Source organism: Hippocampus zosterae, chromosome 1, assembly GCF_025434085.1.
Source record: "Hippocampus zosterae strain Florida chromosome 1, ASM2543408v3, whole genome shotgun sequence".
NCBI lineage: Eukaryota > Metazoa > Chordata > Actinopteri > Syngnathiformes > Syngnathidae > Hippocampus > Hippocampus zosterae.
In genome coordinates this window covers 7,500,212-7,516,323 of record NC_067451.1, presented here as the reverse complement: position 1 = coordinate 7,516,323, position 16,112 = coordinate 7,500,212, and the positions used below count along the sequence as shown (strand labels likewise).

At 46.3% G+C, this 16,112-nt stretch overlaps 1 protein-coding gene across 2 annotated transcripts; it reads right to left on the bottom strand.

Annotated features, from left to right (window-relative positions):
- Positions 1–1,975: 1,975 nt before the first annotated feature.
- kif1c (kinesin family member 1C) lies at positions 1,976–15,581 on the bottom strand. 2 transcript variants are annotated; one of them, XM_052063175.1, is made up of 27 exons: positions 15,073–15,581; positions 12,648–12,763; positions 12,487–12,563; positions 12,325–12,403; positions 12,151–12,251; positions 11,100–11,165; positions 10,832–11,010; positions 10,438–10,549; positions 10,295–10,372; positions 10,154–10,219; positions 9,986–10,061; positions 9,580–9,658; positions 9,357–9,505; positions 7,957–8,156; positions 7,795–7,874; positions 7,648–7,723; positions 7,015–7,094; positions 6,811–6,905; positions 6,374–6,457; positions 6,130–6,310; positions 5,973–6,045; positions 5,783–5,881; positions 5,386–5,547; positions 5,005–5,277; positions 4,412–4,525; positions 4,141–4,333; positions 1,976–3,760 (listed from the first exon to the last, which is right to left on the bottom strand). In XM_052063175.1, the coding sequence occupies exons 2-27, from the start codon at positions 12,751–12,753 to the stop codon at positions 3,054–3,056; spliced, it is 3,585 nt and encodes a 1,194-aa protein (XP_051919135.1). In that variant the 5' UTR covers positions 12,754–12,763; positions 15,073–15,581; the 3' UTR covers positions 1,976–3,053. The 2 variants fall into 2 exon arrangements, with proteins under 2 accessions (XP_051919135.1, XP_051919124.1); XM_052063164.1 differs by having other exon boundaries at positions 9,986–10,064; positions 15,073–15,580.
- Between the last annotated feature and the right edge of the window lie 531 nt (positions 15,582–16,112).

Genomic DNA, 16,112 nt, shown 5'->3' with positions numbered 1-16,112 from the left:
GGAGTTATTACGTTAATATGGAAACGTTTTATTTTTTACGCTCCAAGTAGGTGATCTGCCCTTTACATGAAATGTTTGAATGACAACGTGAATATGATCATGCATTTAATCAATTTTGGACATTTTTTTTGTAGAGAGAAAAACACTACAATCAATCCTCGTCCAACTTGAATCATATCCAGGCGTCAAATGAAGTCTTTCATTTGGACAGACAGGAAATGAGCAAATGAACCAAGATGATTGTACAAATCCTGGAAACGCAACATGTGGAAAATGTAACCAGCATTTGTCAACTTGGCCTCTTGTTTATTTCGACGCTTTATTCCATGATTAATCATTATTTACTTTTAACGTTTGTCTATAAACTCCAGACTCTAAAGAGGGCCACAATCCACGTGTTCCACATTCACACAAAAAATATCCTTCTGTGTGTTCCGACTAATTCAAAGTTTATCGACTCAGTAAACAAGTTGGTCATTTATTTATGAATCAGGATGTTTGTCACGGTGCGTGGTGGTGGAGGACCCCAAAATGCAGGCAAGAGGGAGTAGTTAGCAGGGTGAACGAGACAAAATACTGAGGAAACTAAATCCAAAACAAAAAAAGTCATGAAAACAAAACGAATCCAAAGCAACAAACGAAAACCATGGCTGAAGCGAAAAACTAACAGCAACAGAAACCACAATTGAGACAATGAGCCGGGAGTCCTTTTAAACAGACAACTAATGACACAACGACCAACAGGTGTGCAGCCAGCTGCAGTCACAGCCCTACAGTGCCACCTGTTGGTCACACACAGAATCAAGACAAAACAGTACTAACGACACAATGACAAACAGGTGTGCAGCTGCCGACGGAGCCCTAGAGTGCCACCTGTTGGTCACAAACAGACCCATGACAAAGTCGCAGAATGCCAACGTTTTGAAATAACATGACACAAAAAACACACACAATGAAGTTGTGATGCTGTCGTCTTTATTGGGGTCCAGTCTTTTGAAGTGTGGGCGTTCAAGACCGCAAAATAAAAGTTCAGAGACAATGACAAAGCCAAAGCTTTTATAGAAGCCAAACAACCTTCACTTTGTGATCCGAAACTCACGCACGCACACGCCAAGCTCTCATACACACTAATAAGCAGCACCCAAGAGAATCCCCCACTTGAAAACGCATCCTGATAATAATTGTAATAATAATCAAATGAATAATAATATGAGTGAGGATGAGGTTAGAAAGCACACACAGGTGGGGAGGGTTGGTGGGGGTACACTATAGGCATGGTCATCATTTCCCATCATGCTCAGCGGGGACAGGGCGCTTGTAGATCCCTCAATTGGCTAACATGAGTGGGGCGGAAAAAAAACACCTCAAAAAAGAAAAATGGAGAAAAAAACATCTATGACTGCACCTTCATCACTTCCAGATCCCTTCGAAAAACTCCCAAAATATGATTCCATGAGCTTTGTTGAATATTCTCCCAAAACACCACATCCTTCACTTTCACATTCCAGTAATCGTCCTGTCTTATTCCATTTCCTGCAGTCCATTTCAAAGTACACACAAACTGCGTCAGCATCTTTGGTTCGAGTGATTAGCAGGCAGCTAACCTGCTAACTTTGGAAGCCATTCTGTACATAGCATCGTTTGTCTTCATCATTGTACACAATGTTGTCTGTGTGTTCAAACGCTATCCCGATGCTACGCTACGTAGCCTAAGCATGACAAGACATCTAACCTCCTGGGCAAAAAATAAAATAAAATAAAATAAAAAAATTCAGAAAAACAACAACTACAACAAGCTAACAGCAGTAAGCCGCAGGAGCTGACGTGATCACATGACCACCATCAAAAAAAGTCCAAAAAAAAAAAACAGCTTCCACACATATGACCTGTTTACATGGCAACAGTGTATACACACACACACATACAACACACACACCAGTAATCCCCCGCATATTAGCGGCTGGCCTTTCGGAACGTCTCCTCCATTATTTGTGGTAAAATTCTCCGAACTGCAGCTTTCGGTCTTTTGTGTCACTAAGATGGCACCAAAGCCTTGGAAAGCAACGTAGTCATTGCTGTCAAGGAATTCGGTTAAGATTTTCGTGTGTGGGGGCGGAGCTAAGTTTAGCCCGGGTTATTAGCGGAAGTTTGAGAGACGAGAACCAAAAAAAAAAAGTAACTAATCCCTCACACCTCATATTTTAGCTTTAACTCATGTAATTAATTTAGCACAAATGGACATTTTTAACTTCATTCAAACTCATTTCTTAAAGCGAAGCAAACCAATCATTCAAGTGGTCTGAAATTAAAATAACTGAGTTGGATTTATAACTTAACAGCAGTTACTATCGTGGACAGCTTATCATGTGATCAGATTACAGGGTGCATGAAAGGGCTCACACAAATAATATTTTCGGGTGAACCTGAAAGTTTTTACTTCCAATGTAAACAATTTTGAAGATTGGAACAAACTCATATTTGCACCTAAGGATAATTCCGAGTCTTTCATGAGCCGAACGCGCACACATTTGGAGTGCGGGGAGAAACTGCAGGACCAGAAACAAATCCCAGCCAGCGCAAGGTGAACATGCAAACTCCACACACGAAGGCCAGAGCTCAGATTTCAACTCTCAACCTCTAAACTGTGAAGCAAATATTGTAACTAGCCACCACTTGCAATTAAATGGTTTGTTTAATCTTAAGAAATTACTTTACATGTAGCTTTGCGCTAAATGAATTATTTACACAGGTTAAATCTAAAATATGAGACGTAAGTTCATCTGATGTTCTGATTTTTTTTTTTTAAATAGTACGTATACACTTTTGCTCTCCTGAAATCAAATAATCTGGATGTATGTATCTGTTAGTGTTTTTGGATCTTTGTTTGTGGTTTCAACTTTGAAACTAGGCAGTTGGAAACCTTTTAAGGGGGAGAGTCAATGGCTTGCGTTTTTTCATGATTCGTGACAGGGACGCTGGTCCCCACGGCCGGTGAATCGCGGGGGGGTTTACTACATACAGCATGTTGGGAGTAGGGAATCCGGGCTCAGAGTTCAGAGGTCAGAGGGGGTTTGCTGGTTGTTGAGGTCCGGCTCACTGAACTGTCGTCTCATGCGCGGTGGCGGCGTGAAGCCCCACCCGGCCAAGGGCGGGCCCAGGAGGATTTGGGCGGGAAGTGGAGGGGCAGCGTGGTAGTTAGGGAATGGTGCATTGTGGGCGTTGTAGTACGGATGATGAAGATGCGGATGTTGCTGCTGATGATGATGATGGTGAGGAGGAGGGCCAGGATGTTTGTTGTAATGGAAACCTGCGTCGCCTCCCCCCCGTTGTCCACCCGGCCCGGGTGACGGACCCCTCCTCTGTCTTGGTCTTCCTTGGTGACCCCCGCCCCTTTGGTGCTGCTCACTGCCGCCATGGTTACCGTTGCCGGGTGCGGTGCCGTCAAATGAGTTTCGGCGGTAGCGCTGCTGCCGGTGGTTTCCGTGGTTTTGCTGTTGCCAGGCGCGTTGCGGGCTCGGGCTGCGCATGCGTGGGGGCGGGGCCTGGAAAGGAAGGGTGGGGGTCCCCTCAACCCCACCTCCCTCAGCTCCTCCCCTCCCCTCCCCTGGAACCTCCCCTTCTCCCAAACCCAGTGCCTGCAGGGCGGCGCTGGCCGGTCCCCACGAGAATCGGTGCGCCGGGTTGCTCTTGAAGGGGAACTTGAGCTTGCAGTCCTGGGGAGGGATGAAGCGGCCTGTCCCGGGGAGGTGCACGTTGTGACCTGCGGGGGGCAATCAGTGCAGAAGTCAGACCATAAATAAAAAAGCTTTTCAAAAACGTTTGCAAGCAGCTGGTGCTTTGCATTGTAAACAAAAACATCAGCTTGTTGTGTCACTTTAAGGAGGTTGCCCTGTTACTGCGATACAGCAACAAGACCGCCATATTGGATGTGGCGGATTCGGTCCGTAGTAGTGCCGGTTCACCAATTCAACTTCCAATATTTAATCTATATACCATAACCACATGCTGAAATGCAGATGGGATGTGCGGGCTCTGCGGATAAGGAAGGAATAATAAGAGCTAATCCAGTGGATATTTTCCCTCTGACAAATGTATGTAACGTAAGCGGCACATGAACGAGGCATCACAACTTCTCCTCACCGGGTTCTCCTTGATTGAGGCCTCGCAGCTTTTTGCTGATGTTCTGTTGCTGTAGGTTGACGATTCTCTGCTGTTCTTGCTTCAGCCAGCGGAGGCGCCCTCTCCTGAAAGCCGGATCTTCGTCCATGAGACGTTGTACCCTGTCCTCCCTCTGGGGAGTCCCGCCCGCTTCTTCGCTGTTCTCCTGTTCGCTCTGTCGGAGATGAAGAAAGTCAGCGTTGAGGGAGAGCGTTGGCGCCGACAAAAGGAGGCGCCGTTGCTGGCGTGTTACCTGATCAGACGTTGCGCCCTCTACCTTGACGGGGATGACACTCTCCATCTTGATCATTCGGTCACGCAGCGCTTTTATTTCCTCATCCTTCATGTTGTTCTGCAGTTTCACCTCCTGTCACGCCATCAGTTCACATGACCAAACACATAAAATATGACTCGACCTCAAGCATCAAATTACATGTCAACGTCGCTGACATATTGGATGTGGCAAATTGTTGTGATGTGTGAAGATGTGGCAACCCTTTTTCACACAAAGCCTGATTTCATAGGGTATGCACTCATCTTTTTGCCAATAAAATTGGTTAATTTTGTGGCTAATAGTACAAAGTCCTAGACGTGCCAGACTGTACATATCTGCGGCGAAAGCAGCTTGCGGACAAACAAGTCTTTCCTCTGAAACTAAATTACCCCAAACTACTCCAGTTAAATTGATATATCACTGAACGTAAATGTGATTCATTAAAATTGTAAAATGTATTGATTACCTCTATCTCCAAAATTTTGGGAAAAATCCAAAATATATACTACAGAAAAGAAAAATCAGCAAATATGTAAATCTACTGTTGGACAGAGCCAAGCTTCTAATCTCACCTCCAAGATGTCTGTTAGCTTGTCAATGTGAGCCTTCAGGTCGTAGGCGGGTCCCCCTTCACTGGCCTCACCTCCTCCTCCTCCCCCCTCCTCCGAGGGGGGGCTCCTCTCCTCCCCGATGCCCACCGTGTCGCACACGTCCTGCGCCACCGCCTTCCAGCTGTCCTTCTCGTTGGCGTCCTTCTTGCCATACATGCGGCACAGCTCCTTCATCTTGACAATGGCCAGAGCCTCAATCTCCTGGCGGGAGTGGCGAAAGTCTCCCAGCGCCACCTGAGTAGAAGCAAAGGCTCTCTGTGACTTCCACTAACAGCCCAGGCTAAACTTAGCTCCTCCCGATCTATCAGCTCATATGCGCTTGTGCGAGCGATTGAGAACGACCTCGTAGCAGATCTCTTTGACGGCCTGCAAGCGAAGATCCTCCATGGTGACGCGCTTCGGGTCTTTGCTAATCCGCCTCCTCTGAGGAATCTGATAGACTCTTTGAGGCTCTCTCCTCTTCCCGCTGCTTGGAAGACCGCAACGCTTCACGATGGACTGCACCTGACACACACACACACACACACACACACAATGTGAGTTTGAAAACTCCCACAATGCATTTACATTTGATAAAGAGTACCAAAGTTATGTGTTCTATAACGTACAGTTATTTGTTTAGTGACTTTAATGAGTCCTCAAGTGTTGGGACAAGTGTCAACCTGTATTTTATTATTCATTAACTATTAATTTTACAATTCGTGAATGAGGTATATGCTGTTCACTTCAACACTGGTACCTTGTTGGCAGGTAGTTTCTCTCGAAGGGAGGAGATGAGCCTCCAGCTTTCCTCGCACGAGCGTTTGTCGGAATCATCTCCGCTGTCGCTGTCTGCATACTTTATACACACATTCACAAACACACACACAAGGAGCGTCAGAAGTCAAGTGTGGTGGTGATGATGGTGATGATGATGGGGTGGCACGCACTAGCCGCTGTTGCTCCAGCAACAGATCAGCCTCCTCTTTTTCCTTGCGGTATTGCGTCTCCATGTCCTGAAGCCTGCAATATGTCAATCATCCCTCTGTCAGATGTCAATCAAAGCCATCGCTGTGGCAGGGGTCAAAAGGCCAGAGGCGGACGTACCTCTTCTCCATGTCCAGTTTGATGTCAATGCCTTGTTTCTCCAGCAGCTCTCTCTGAGCGTATGTCCAGTCCTCGGGCTCCCCCTGCTGGTCGGCAGTGACGCTGCGCTCCCGCTCCAACCGGGCCTGCTCCGGGTGGTTGAAGCGGAACACGTGGTTCTTGCCCATCACGATGCGGTTCCCTGGACGAGCAAAGACGTCAGAGGGGGTCGCAACGTGTCTGGCTACGTTGTTCCACTTCTCACCTTGCTTGAGAACGACCGCCTCCGTGATCTGCTTCCCGTTGACATAAGTCTCCGCCCCCACCAGTGGCTCCAGAGTGACCACCACTGCAAACATGCAGTAACACAGGTCAGGCGAGTGACTTTGTGACTTTGCAAACAGCCAACCTTGAAGATGCAGGCATTCAATGTACTTTCAAAATTCTGCAGCTTAACTTCACTGACCTGAAACTTTCCGTTACTGATTGGAAATTTGACACTGCGATGCAACCTCTACATTGAACTATATGCCACAAAGGCAAGTACATACAATACCTGACATACTTCCTGGCAGCTTTTAGACGCAAACACACACACACAAAGAGAGAGAAAGTCACACAAACACGCAAGCACGTGCTAACACACACGCACAAACACACATGCGCGCACACGCACACACACACTGTTGTGATCAGGCTCACCTTCTCCTTGCTCGTTGGTCTCACTCACAAACACACAGTGGATCTCCTTGATGAAGTGACCAGACAGCTTGATGTCCACATCCTGCTGTCCCACTCTAACACACACACACACAGACGCGCGCACGCACACACACACAGACACACACTTAAAAATGCGTCCTCTTCTTTTAGGTGCACACAACCACGAGGAGAAGAAGGTCCAACCTGGTGAATCCTTCCTTAATGTAGTAGAGGAGGCACTCGGACATGAGAGGGTCCTCATTCAAGTTGACAAGGTGAGGAGTCTAAACACAGACACACACGTACTGTGACCCTTTCAAAATAAAAGCGCCGGTTACTGTATGTGCCGTCTAATGGTGGGCAAAGGCGAAAAAGATCAAGAATGTCCCAAAACATTTATCTGCCGAAATATCAATGTCATTCCAAATGTACTCCTACTCTCATGAACTCATTCTGTTGTATGAAGGACAAAAGGTGGAAGCACAAGTAAATTGTACCTAAGTAGTGAAAAACCAATTCTTTGCTCTGCTTGTCAATATATGTTGTCAGTGCAGAGAGGTTGACAAAGATACATTACATTTGGAGTCGATGAATAGGAATACCAATTAAATGGGGATTATGCAGGTTTTGTTTTCAATAAATTACTGTGTCCATAAAAGGCGAAATAGATGACATACTCATTTGAAAAGTGCAGCTGAAAACTGCTCAATACCCCTAGAAGTAAAATGAAGATAGATCACTTCCTACATCGTGCACCAGATGATCTCCCACTCACTTGACACCCACGTGGTTGCGATTCATGACTGTATTTTATGTGTGTGCTGTATGGTCACTCACCCCTTTAGGAGAGAAGACACCTAGGGTCCCTCCATCCTCTTTAATGGACACGCCCATTTCGGCCAAGAGCGACTCCCTGCCGCGCACGCACGCACACGTTTACGAGGCGAAGGAAAAATGGAAGATGTTCCAACGAGCTCGGCTCACCTCTCCAAACGGATGGATTCTGTCTTCCTTAACTTCTCCTCCCATGTCTCGTTGAGCTCAGCCATGATTTTCTCTGTCTCCTGACACACGCAAACACACACATGCGTGAGAGAATGTCTGTGTGTGTATGCTTCTGTTGTGACATCATCATCATCATCTTACCAGCAGTCTCTCAGCCGCCTCCTCTTTACTGATGGTCTCCGTGGCAACTTCGGCCTCCCCAGCCGGAAGGTGATTGACATCCGTTGACTCACTGAGGTCAAACACACCTGAAGAGGCGGAGTCTTTCAGATCGGCCGTCCCATTGGCTGTGATAGTCAGCGGTAAGGAAACACCTCCTGTGGAGGAGCCGTTGTTGTTGGCTAGAGAAACCAGGGGGGTTGGGGGGAGGGGGGGGGGCTCATATTACTTTTGGAATGTGAAGGCTGACGGGCACGCGCACATCTGTAAATATCAGTCTGTAAACATAGCACGCGCAGGCACAGACACACACGCACACAAACACACACGTGTGCATGTAGCACATGGTTCAAACACGCGGCCTGGAGACAGATCCGGTTTGCCTCATTATTTGTTATGGCCCAGGAAAGCAAATAGTGCCTCGATGTTTCTTGCTAAGTAACTGGAACAAAATTGCAATTATTCTGCACTTTAAAAAAAAAAGAGCAATTCAATTCTTTAATATAAAGCATTGGAGAATTAAATATGTGGTTCATTTGTCACCATTTTCCATGACTTTAGTTTTGTTTTGAAATAAAGGTGGTATTCTCTTTCAAGAGCCCCACTTTACGAGGTTTTTTTTTCCTACTGGATTAGATATACAGTATTGTATAGTCGCAGTAAATTGAGTAACGAGCTAGATCACGGAACGAATTAAATCCCGTTAAAATGCCATTTGTGGCCCACTGTTATTTCACACATATTCTAAAAATGAATTAAAACGTGGCCTATATCAGAAAGTTACAAGAAACAATTATAATGTTGAACAATATCTCAACATGTATTAAAAACACATTTATTATTGTCTTTCTTTAATCATTTTTAATTCTTATGACATTTAAATGTCACACTTTTTAAAAAATTGGCACAAAAATAATGCGCAAATATCTAAGGTTAATATTAAGATAAGATAAGAAAACCTTTATTTGTCCCACAATAGAGACATTTGCATTATATGATAATAATAACATAATATAACCGTTCAATACATTCAAATGTTCAACATTTGTTAACCTCCCCTGGTGGATTGTTTTTTTAGCAACATCTCGTCTTCTTTCCATTTTCTGTGGCCCTCTACGGAAATAGTTTGGACATTCCTGAATCGAGCTCATAACGTCAATGTAGCACTGTAAAGCGTATACTGTAGAATAACAATGGAATGCCGGGCCCATAGCAGCACGTCATAATTTGATGAGATGATAATACAGTCATAGCGATCATGGCGTGGCGTGTAATAAAACAGAGTTTGTGGAGGACATGAAAGGAGTGCAGCTGAGACGCGTGGCATGCGGTGAGCACGGTTGATGGAATGCGGTGAGCGCGGACACTGGAATGCGGCATACCCTGGTTGTGGATGAGCTCGTGCAGGCCCTGAGCAAACAGGAGGCTCCGAAGTCGTTCCACTTCCCCTTTCAGCTCTCGGATCAGTTTGGCGTTGGGGTCTTCGTTGATGATGGCGTTACAGCGGATCTGCTTGGCTCGGTCGGCGTACCTGCAGCGGCGGCGCAAGCGCGGTTAGGCCAAAGCGGATGAAGTCCACGCAAAGGAAGCGTGAGAAGCTCTTACCTCAAAGTGCTGAGCGTTTCTTCATAGTTGATATCAGCAGGACTGAGAGCGGCGATCATGGCCGTGCGAGAGTTTCCGCCTGGGACATGGAATTGGAGCAAATAAAAAAAAAAAGGATCTTATTATTTTATAAGTCTCATTGGTTGTTTTTTAAGAAAAAATCATAAAAGGGGAAAAGTGTGTTGCTTTTCATTATCCAATTTTAGGACCAATTGTATTTGAATTGATCAGTTCAATACATTTGCATTTAATCTTAGTCTAACATTTATAGGTCATTTTTTATGAACTTTTTTTCTTGATATTTTAAAAGCGCAGTGTTTTCTTTATCTGAGCCGAGAATTGAAATTACAGAAATAATCACCGTCGCTTGATGATTTGCGGATAGATAGGGAAGCCAAGTTCTCACCCAGATTCTCCTTAAGGAGCCACGTCAGCACCGAATCTCTGTAGGGAATGAAGTCGCTCTTCCTCTTCTTGCTGCTCTGCTGCACCACCACCAGTGACGGCAAGATGAAGATGATGAAAATGAATATGCGGAACTAAAAAAAGTTTGGTGGCATGGGGGCGTTTGTACCATATCGGCCAAAGCAGAGATGACTTTTCCCAGTGTGGTGAGAGACTTGTTGATGTTGGCTCCTTCCTGTACACAATTGTCACAGTAACTGCCCAAAACTAAAAAATAATAATAATAATAATCATCTGTGTGTTCTCTGACCTTGAGTCGGGTGCCCTTGGACCCTGAGGAATCGGCGCGTTCACTCCCCGCCAGGTCCACTAGACTGATCTTGCTGACCTGAGAAGATACACAAACACGTCAAGTGTGCACGTGTGCATCAAGTCACACACACGTGCGCGCACCTTTTCTGTGTCCAGCTGGGTCAAGAGATCTCGGCGTCGCTGGCTGAAGACGATGGTGAAGACGGCGTGCGAGCGCGACGACGTCTCGTTCATGTTGGTGGCCGCCACCGTCCTGTCGGTCGCGTCGGATATGAACACTCCATCTCAAGCTCCGCGAAAAAATGCAATGTAATGTACGTATACAAAGGCCTCCTTGAGCGTGCTTGCCCGCCGATAGTATATGAGTGCATGTTGGTCATATTAAAAATGTCACATCTGTCCCGTAAACAAATGCAAGCCAATAACGTGAACTTAATGTAAAGTTGCACTTTAACGCACTCGATATAGTGGCGACATTTATATGTCGGATTCCGCACCACGAATATTTGATGTTGATGGTGGAACAACAACTGACCGGGCTTTGTTCCCGGCATCCATCAGGTCCCGAATGTCAGGGAATCCGGTCACAGCCAATTTGGACAAGTCCTCCACGTATGGTCCCAGGATGGGGTGCTCCCTCACCCGCAAGGTCCCCTGGGACTTGGGGTTCAACAGATCCCGGACGCGCTCGCAGTAGATCTCCATGTAGGACACCTACGGTGGGATCACTGTCAGCCAAGAGCGTGGTTGCGACACAAGTGTGCGGCAAGGTGGTGGTGGTGGTGGGGGGGGGGGGGGGTTACCTCGACAGAATAGGTCAAATCGGGATCGGCGTTGGCCCCGGTCCTCTGGAACAGGTCGTCGCACAACTGAACACACACACGAACTCATTAACAAAGATGGCAAAAGGATTGACCTATAATGTAAAAGCACACTAATTACACACTATACAGCCTAAGCAGTAATATAAACTTTATGAACATTGACAAACAAATAGAAAATAAATTGTAACAAAAGGGGGCGGCCCGGTAGTCCAGTGGTTAGCACGTCGGCTTCACAGTGCAGAGGTACCGGGTTCGATTCCAGCTCCGGCATCCCTGTGTGGAGTTTGCATGTTCTCCCCGGGCCTGCGTGGGTTTTCTCCGGGTGCTCCGGTTTCCTCCCACATTCCAAAAGAAATATGCATGGCAGGCTGATTGGACGTTCTAAATTGTCCCTAGGTTTGAATGTGGGTGTGGATGGTTGTTTGTCTCTGTGTGCCCTGCAATTGGCTGGCAACTGATTCAGGGTGTCCCCCGCCTACTGCCCAAAGACGTCTGGGATAGGCTCCAGCACCCCCCGCAACCCTAGTGAGGATCAAGCGGTTCGGAAAATGGATGGATGGATGGATTGTAACAAAAGGGTATATGAGAGGATGGACATGGATGCAATTCAAAAGAGGGAAATGCTTCGTCGGCCGTGCAGAAATTGAATTGACAAATCAACATTTATTTTGGCATCAACACACTCATGGTGCGCTCTAAGGATTAATATAAACCTTAAAAACATACAAATGGATCATGGGTGTTTGGGAGGATTGACACGGATACAGTTCACTGGGTAAAACCTTGTTGTAGTCATGTTGTTGAGTACTCAAATACATGAAATAAGGCAGATACCGGGCCGATACCTGCTATTGATACTTGGCCATTACAATCCTGTACCAAAGTCAAAGTACAGATACCAAATAAATAAAACTCTATCGTCAAAATAGAAGTGCTGATACAACTCCACTAAAGTAAAAAAAAAAAGACTACACTCAATTCTACTGACGTACAAAAGTAAGCATTAAATAAATCAATCAATCAAATCTACCTGTGGAATGATGCCCTCCTGCCCCGCCTCCTGCTTGCCCATCATGGTGTAGCTCTTCCCCGCCCCGGTCTGGCCGTACGCAAAAATGCACACATTATAACCTGCACAGGAAAAAATGGTGAGCGCCCGCTTTCTGCTGCCACGTCGTCATCGTCGTCATGGCCGACAAGTCACCTTCGAAGGCGTGCAGCAGCATCTCCTCGCCGATATCCTGGTACACCTGACGCTGGCTTGCAAAGGCCGGGTCGTCGGCCTGAGCATACAGTACACACAATCAATATAGTGCGTGCGTGTGTGTGTGTGTGTGTGTGTGTGTGTGTGTGTGGGCGACATTACCATGGTGTGCGACCAGTAGGAGTGGTCAAAAGTGAAGTTCTTGGCAGCATCTTTGGGCTGTTTGGGGTTGACGATGCCTGAAAGGACAACACAAAGCTGAGCACACGCATGCGTGTGTGTGTGTGTGTGTGTGTGTGTGTGTGTGTGTGTGTGTGGCTTACATGTGGTGTTGCCCTGCATCTGGATGACACACTTGGCGTTGCGCCCCGTCTCCCTGGCGTTGAACGGCCGGACGCGCACTGCCACCTTGACCGAAGCACCCGCCATCTCAGCCCACCTTTAAGTGGCCAATCAAAAACCCAAAGTCAAAGGTTAAAGGTCATCCTTGAAATGGATTTCTTTGAGGCGCTACTTCTTTCTCTCCGCTCCCTTCCCCCCCTCGCCCTCTCGCTGATTGTTATCTCAGCGCCAGGTCGAAGTGCCGCTTCCCACGCCCTGGCCTCGGGCCCCCGCAGTCACCTGGTAGCAGTTTTGCGTGTGCGTTTGTGTGCATATTGATCAGTGATGGTACAAGCCGTGAAGATCAGACCAGTCACAACAACATGGAGCTAAAAATACATACGCACGCACACACGTGTGCACACACACATTGCTGGGATGCCAAGGGAGCGCCACTTTAGCCAGGCATGCTAACTTTAGCAACAACTCCAGTGTAGCGGCCACCCGCCAGGAGGAAACGGCTTCCGTGTTCGCCGGGAGAATATTTGCTCTGCTTTTGTCCTATGGCGGCTTCGGTCGCCACGGCAACGGAACCCAAGTAAACATGATGTGGGTCAATATCACTAATCTTCACCACTCATGGAATCATAGACCATCTCGAGTTCATCTAAAGCAGGGGTCACCAACGTGATAGCCCCCCCGCCTGCCCCACCAAAGACCTCATGGGTCATGCTCCATAAACAGCTCACCAGTGATGGGGCATTGTGACTTTCGAGGAATAATGCTGTATGAATGATCATGATCAATCATTTGAAAAAGTAAACAATGGCAGACATTTCTAGAAAGAGTTGCAAACAGTATTTGGTCTGGATCTGTTGCCTAATCATTGTAAGAAATCATTAATATGATCAGTGTTGATTAATTATTCATGAACCTGGGCTGTCACTAACCCACTAACTTTTTAGAATTGATTATCCAGTCAGTTACAACTTGTCGACAACAAATTTGAATCTGAGATGGCTTTATGGGTCAATAAACGTAATTTTTGAAAATCTCTTTTATTTTTCCTGAACACATCAGGTTTTGGAGATATTTTCTTTTTTTTTTTGTAAATGTGACAAATAAAAGCTTGTGCGATACAGTATAGACTTTATCATGTGTTGTAATTTATAGCGGTAATGTTTCAGAAAAAAAATTCACCAGTTGCTGAACCTAACCCTTACTTCACAAGTATCACTACCGGTAAATATAATCCTATTTTATATATGAAATAATCCCTCGTTTATCGCTGTGGTTATGTTCCCAAAAGAACCCGTGATAAGTGAAATCCATGAAGTAGTCATCTTTATTTATTTCAAGTATTACATATACAATACAAGACTTCATCCCTAGTTATAAGATTATTAATGTTATGAAAACCAGATATGCTAGAGAAAAAAATTGAGACACTTTTGGAATCAGTGCAAAAAAAAAAACAAAAAAAACCACCCAGAATTATTGATTAGCATCTCTGATGAATAGAATTGTACAAATTTATTGACTAGTTAATTGAACCATCACTCGTTCTGAATTATTTTTCTGCCCCCCCCCCCCCCCCCCCCCGGCCTAATTATAATATAATAATAACAATCAGTAACCAAGAAGTAACTCTCAGCTTCAAACAGGTTGGTGACCTCTCAACCAAAGAACTGGTCGCATGTTCATGTAAAGCATGAACTGTATAGCCAGTCCTTCATGTTTCTGGAATGTACGGGCAAGTATCTGCAGAATGTACACACAAGCTCCACACACACAAGCTCCACACAGGCAGGCCTGAGCCCAGTTTCCAACCTGGAACCCCAGAACCACCATCGTGATTGAAACTACAAACAAATGAGCACAATGTTTTCTCATATTTGAAATATTCAGAGCGCATCCTCATTGCGGTCCCAGGTCAAGTGGAAACCATCTGGGGTGTGACTTTGGATGAGAGGCGGACTGGTGGGTCACAGGGCACATGTAAACAAACACTCGCCAAGTGACAATTTCAGGACTTTAATGACATGGTTTGGGAACGAAAGCGGAAGCTGGGGTCACATGCAAATTCCACACGGGAAGGCTGAAGTCAAGATTGGAACACCGAACTTCAGAAGTGCGTGGGACACTTCTGATTTTGAATTCTGATTCTGACGCGTGCAAACAATGTCGTCACTAACAGGGTTACGTAACAGAGTCATCGTCTGTGACGTCATCCAACTCAAATTCTACCTGACGGGTGTGAGTGTGTGCGTTTCTCGACCGCCTCACGCGACCACTATGTCCGGAAGCCGCCGCGCGCTGCTTCCGCTCCCGGCCTATCGGTACCGGGACACACCGTCACAAAGTTGACGACGAGCGCTCCCACCACGCTCGCAAGCGCGGGGCGCAATAAAAAGTTGGACGACTTACGAAGTGACGGAGTTGACGTCACCGTGACCGCTGAAAAAGTTGCGGGCCGGCCGAGCGGTAGACTCGGAGGACCGAGAAGTCTCGACACCCGGCGGCGGCGACTGTGGGCGCCGGCGACCCTCGGCGCTCCGCTACTGCTCCACGCGTCGTCGCCGCGGTAGACGGGGCGGCCAAGGTGGACTTTGGAGAGGGGAAAATGGAGTTGGAACAACAGGAAGGAGACGGGGCTGGGGGGGGGGAAGCCTGGCCGGTGGCGTGGCCGCGCGGCGGGTGCGTGCCTGAGCTGGCGGGCGCGTTCACGACGCACAGCCTCGAGACCCGCGAGGGCCCGCCCAATCTCCAAGAGGAGTCGAGTTACTGCCAGAACCGGAATGGTTGGCTCTTACTCTGAAAGTCTACATCACATTTGGATGGAATTTTTAGGGTAGCATCCTGCGGGACCAACCATTAATACCAATTTGGCAGTTTTCTTGCCAAATTGAGGAACTTTTCAGAATACACTAGCAACCCCCCCCCAAAAAAAACAATTTAGCGGCTTTTAAATTGTCCATCTGTAAACTGGAAGGAACTTTGGAAAATGTTTACACAATCCCGTGTAGAGGAGCACCCATGTACATTAGCACCAAGTCGTACATCGAAATTCGACCACTATCATGACCAACATTCAAACTCTGTACCATAATGGATTTAAATGTTCACCAAAAGATGCGACGGAGGTTTCCTAAAAATATATATTTTATATGGCATTTTTAAATGAATATTAGTTATCTATGTTAGAAATGCAAGCCACTGTAACATTTTAGACTGTATAAATGTTAACACTGCGTCTACATTTCAGGAAAAGGGGAATTATTTTTCATGTCTCTCTGAATTTAGTTTATCACCATGACATATACGGATTTCAGTGCTTTTATTCTGAAATGCTACATTCAACTTCCTAGGTCCATCCAAGCATAAGTCAAGCGTAGTGTTTCCCATCTCCATTAGTGTGGTGCAAGAAATGACTTAAAACAGTTTGAAATTAATTTACTACAAATTAT

Bases quoted from the DNA above. Each gene is read 5' to 3' on its own strand.
- kif1c (XM_052063164.1), bottom strand. From the start codon at position 12,753: ATGGCGGGTGCTTCGGTCAAGGTGGCAGTGCGCGTCCGGCCGTTCAAC. The intron at 6,046-6,129 runs GTACGTCCGCCT...GACATATTGCAG, and splicing joins AAACTGGACATGGAGAAGAG to GCTTCAGGACATGGAGACGC. The intron at 4,526-5,004 runs GTGAGATTAGAA...ATGGCGTGACAG, and splicing joins AGCTAACAGACATCTTGGAG to GAGGTGAAACTGCAGAACAA.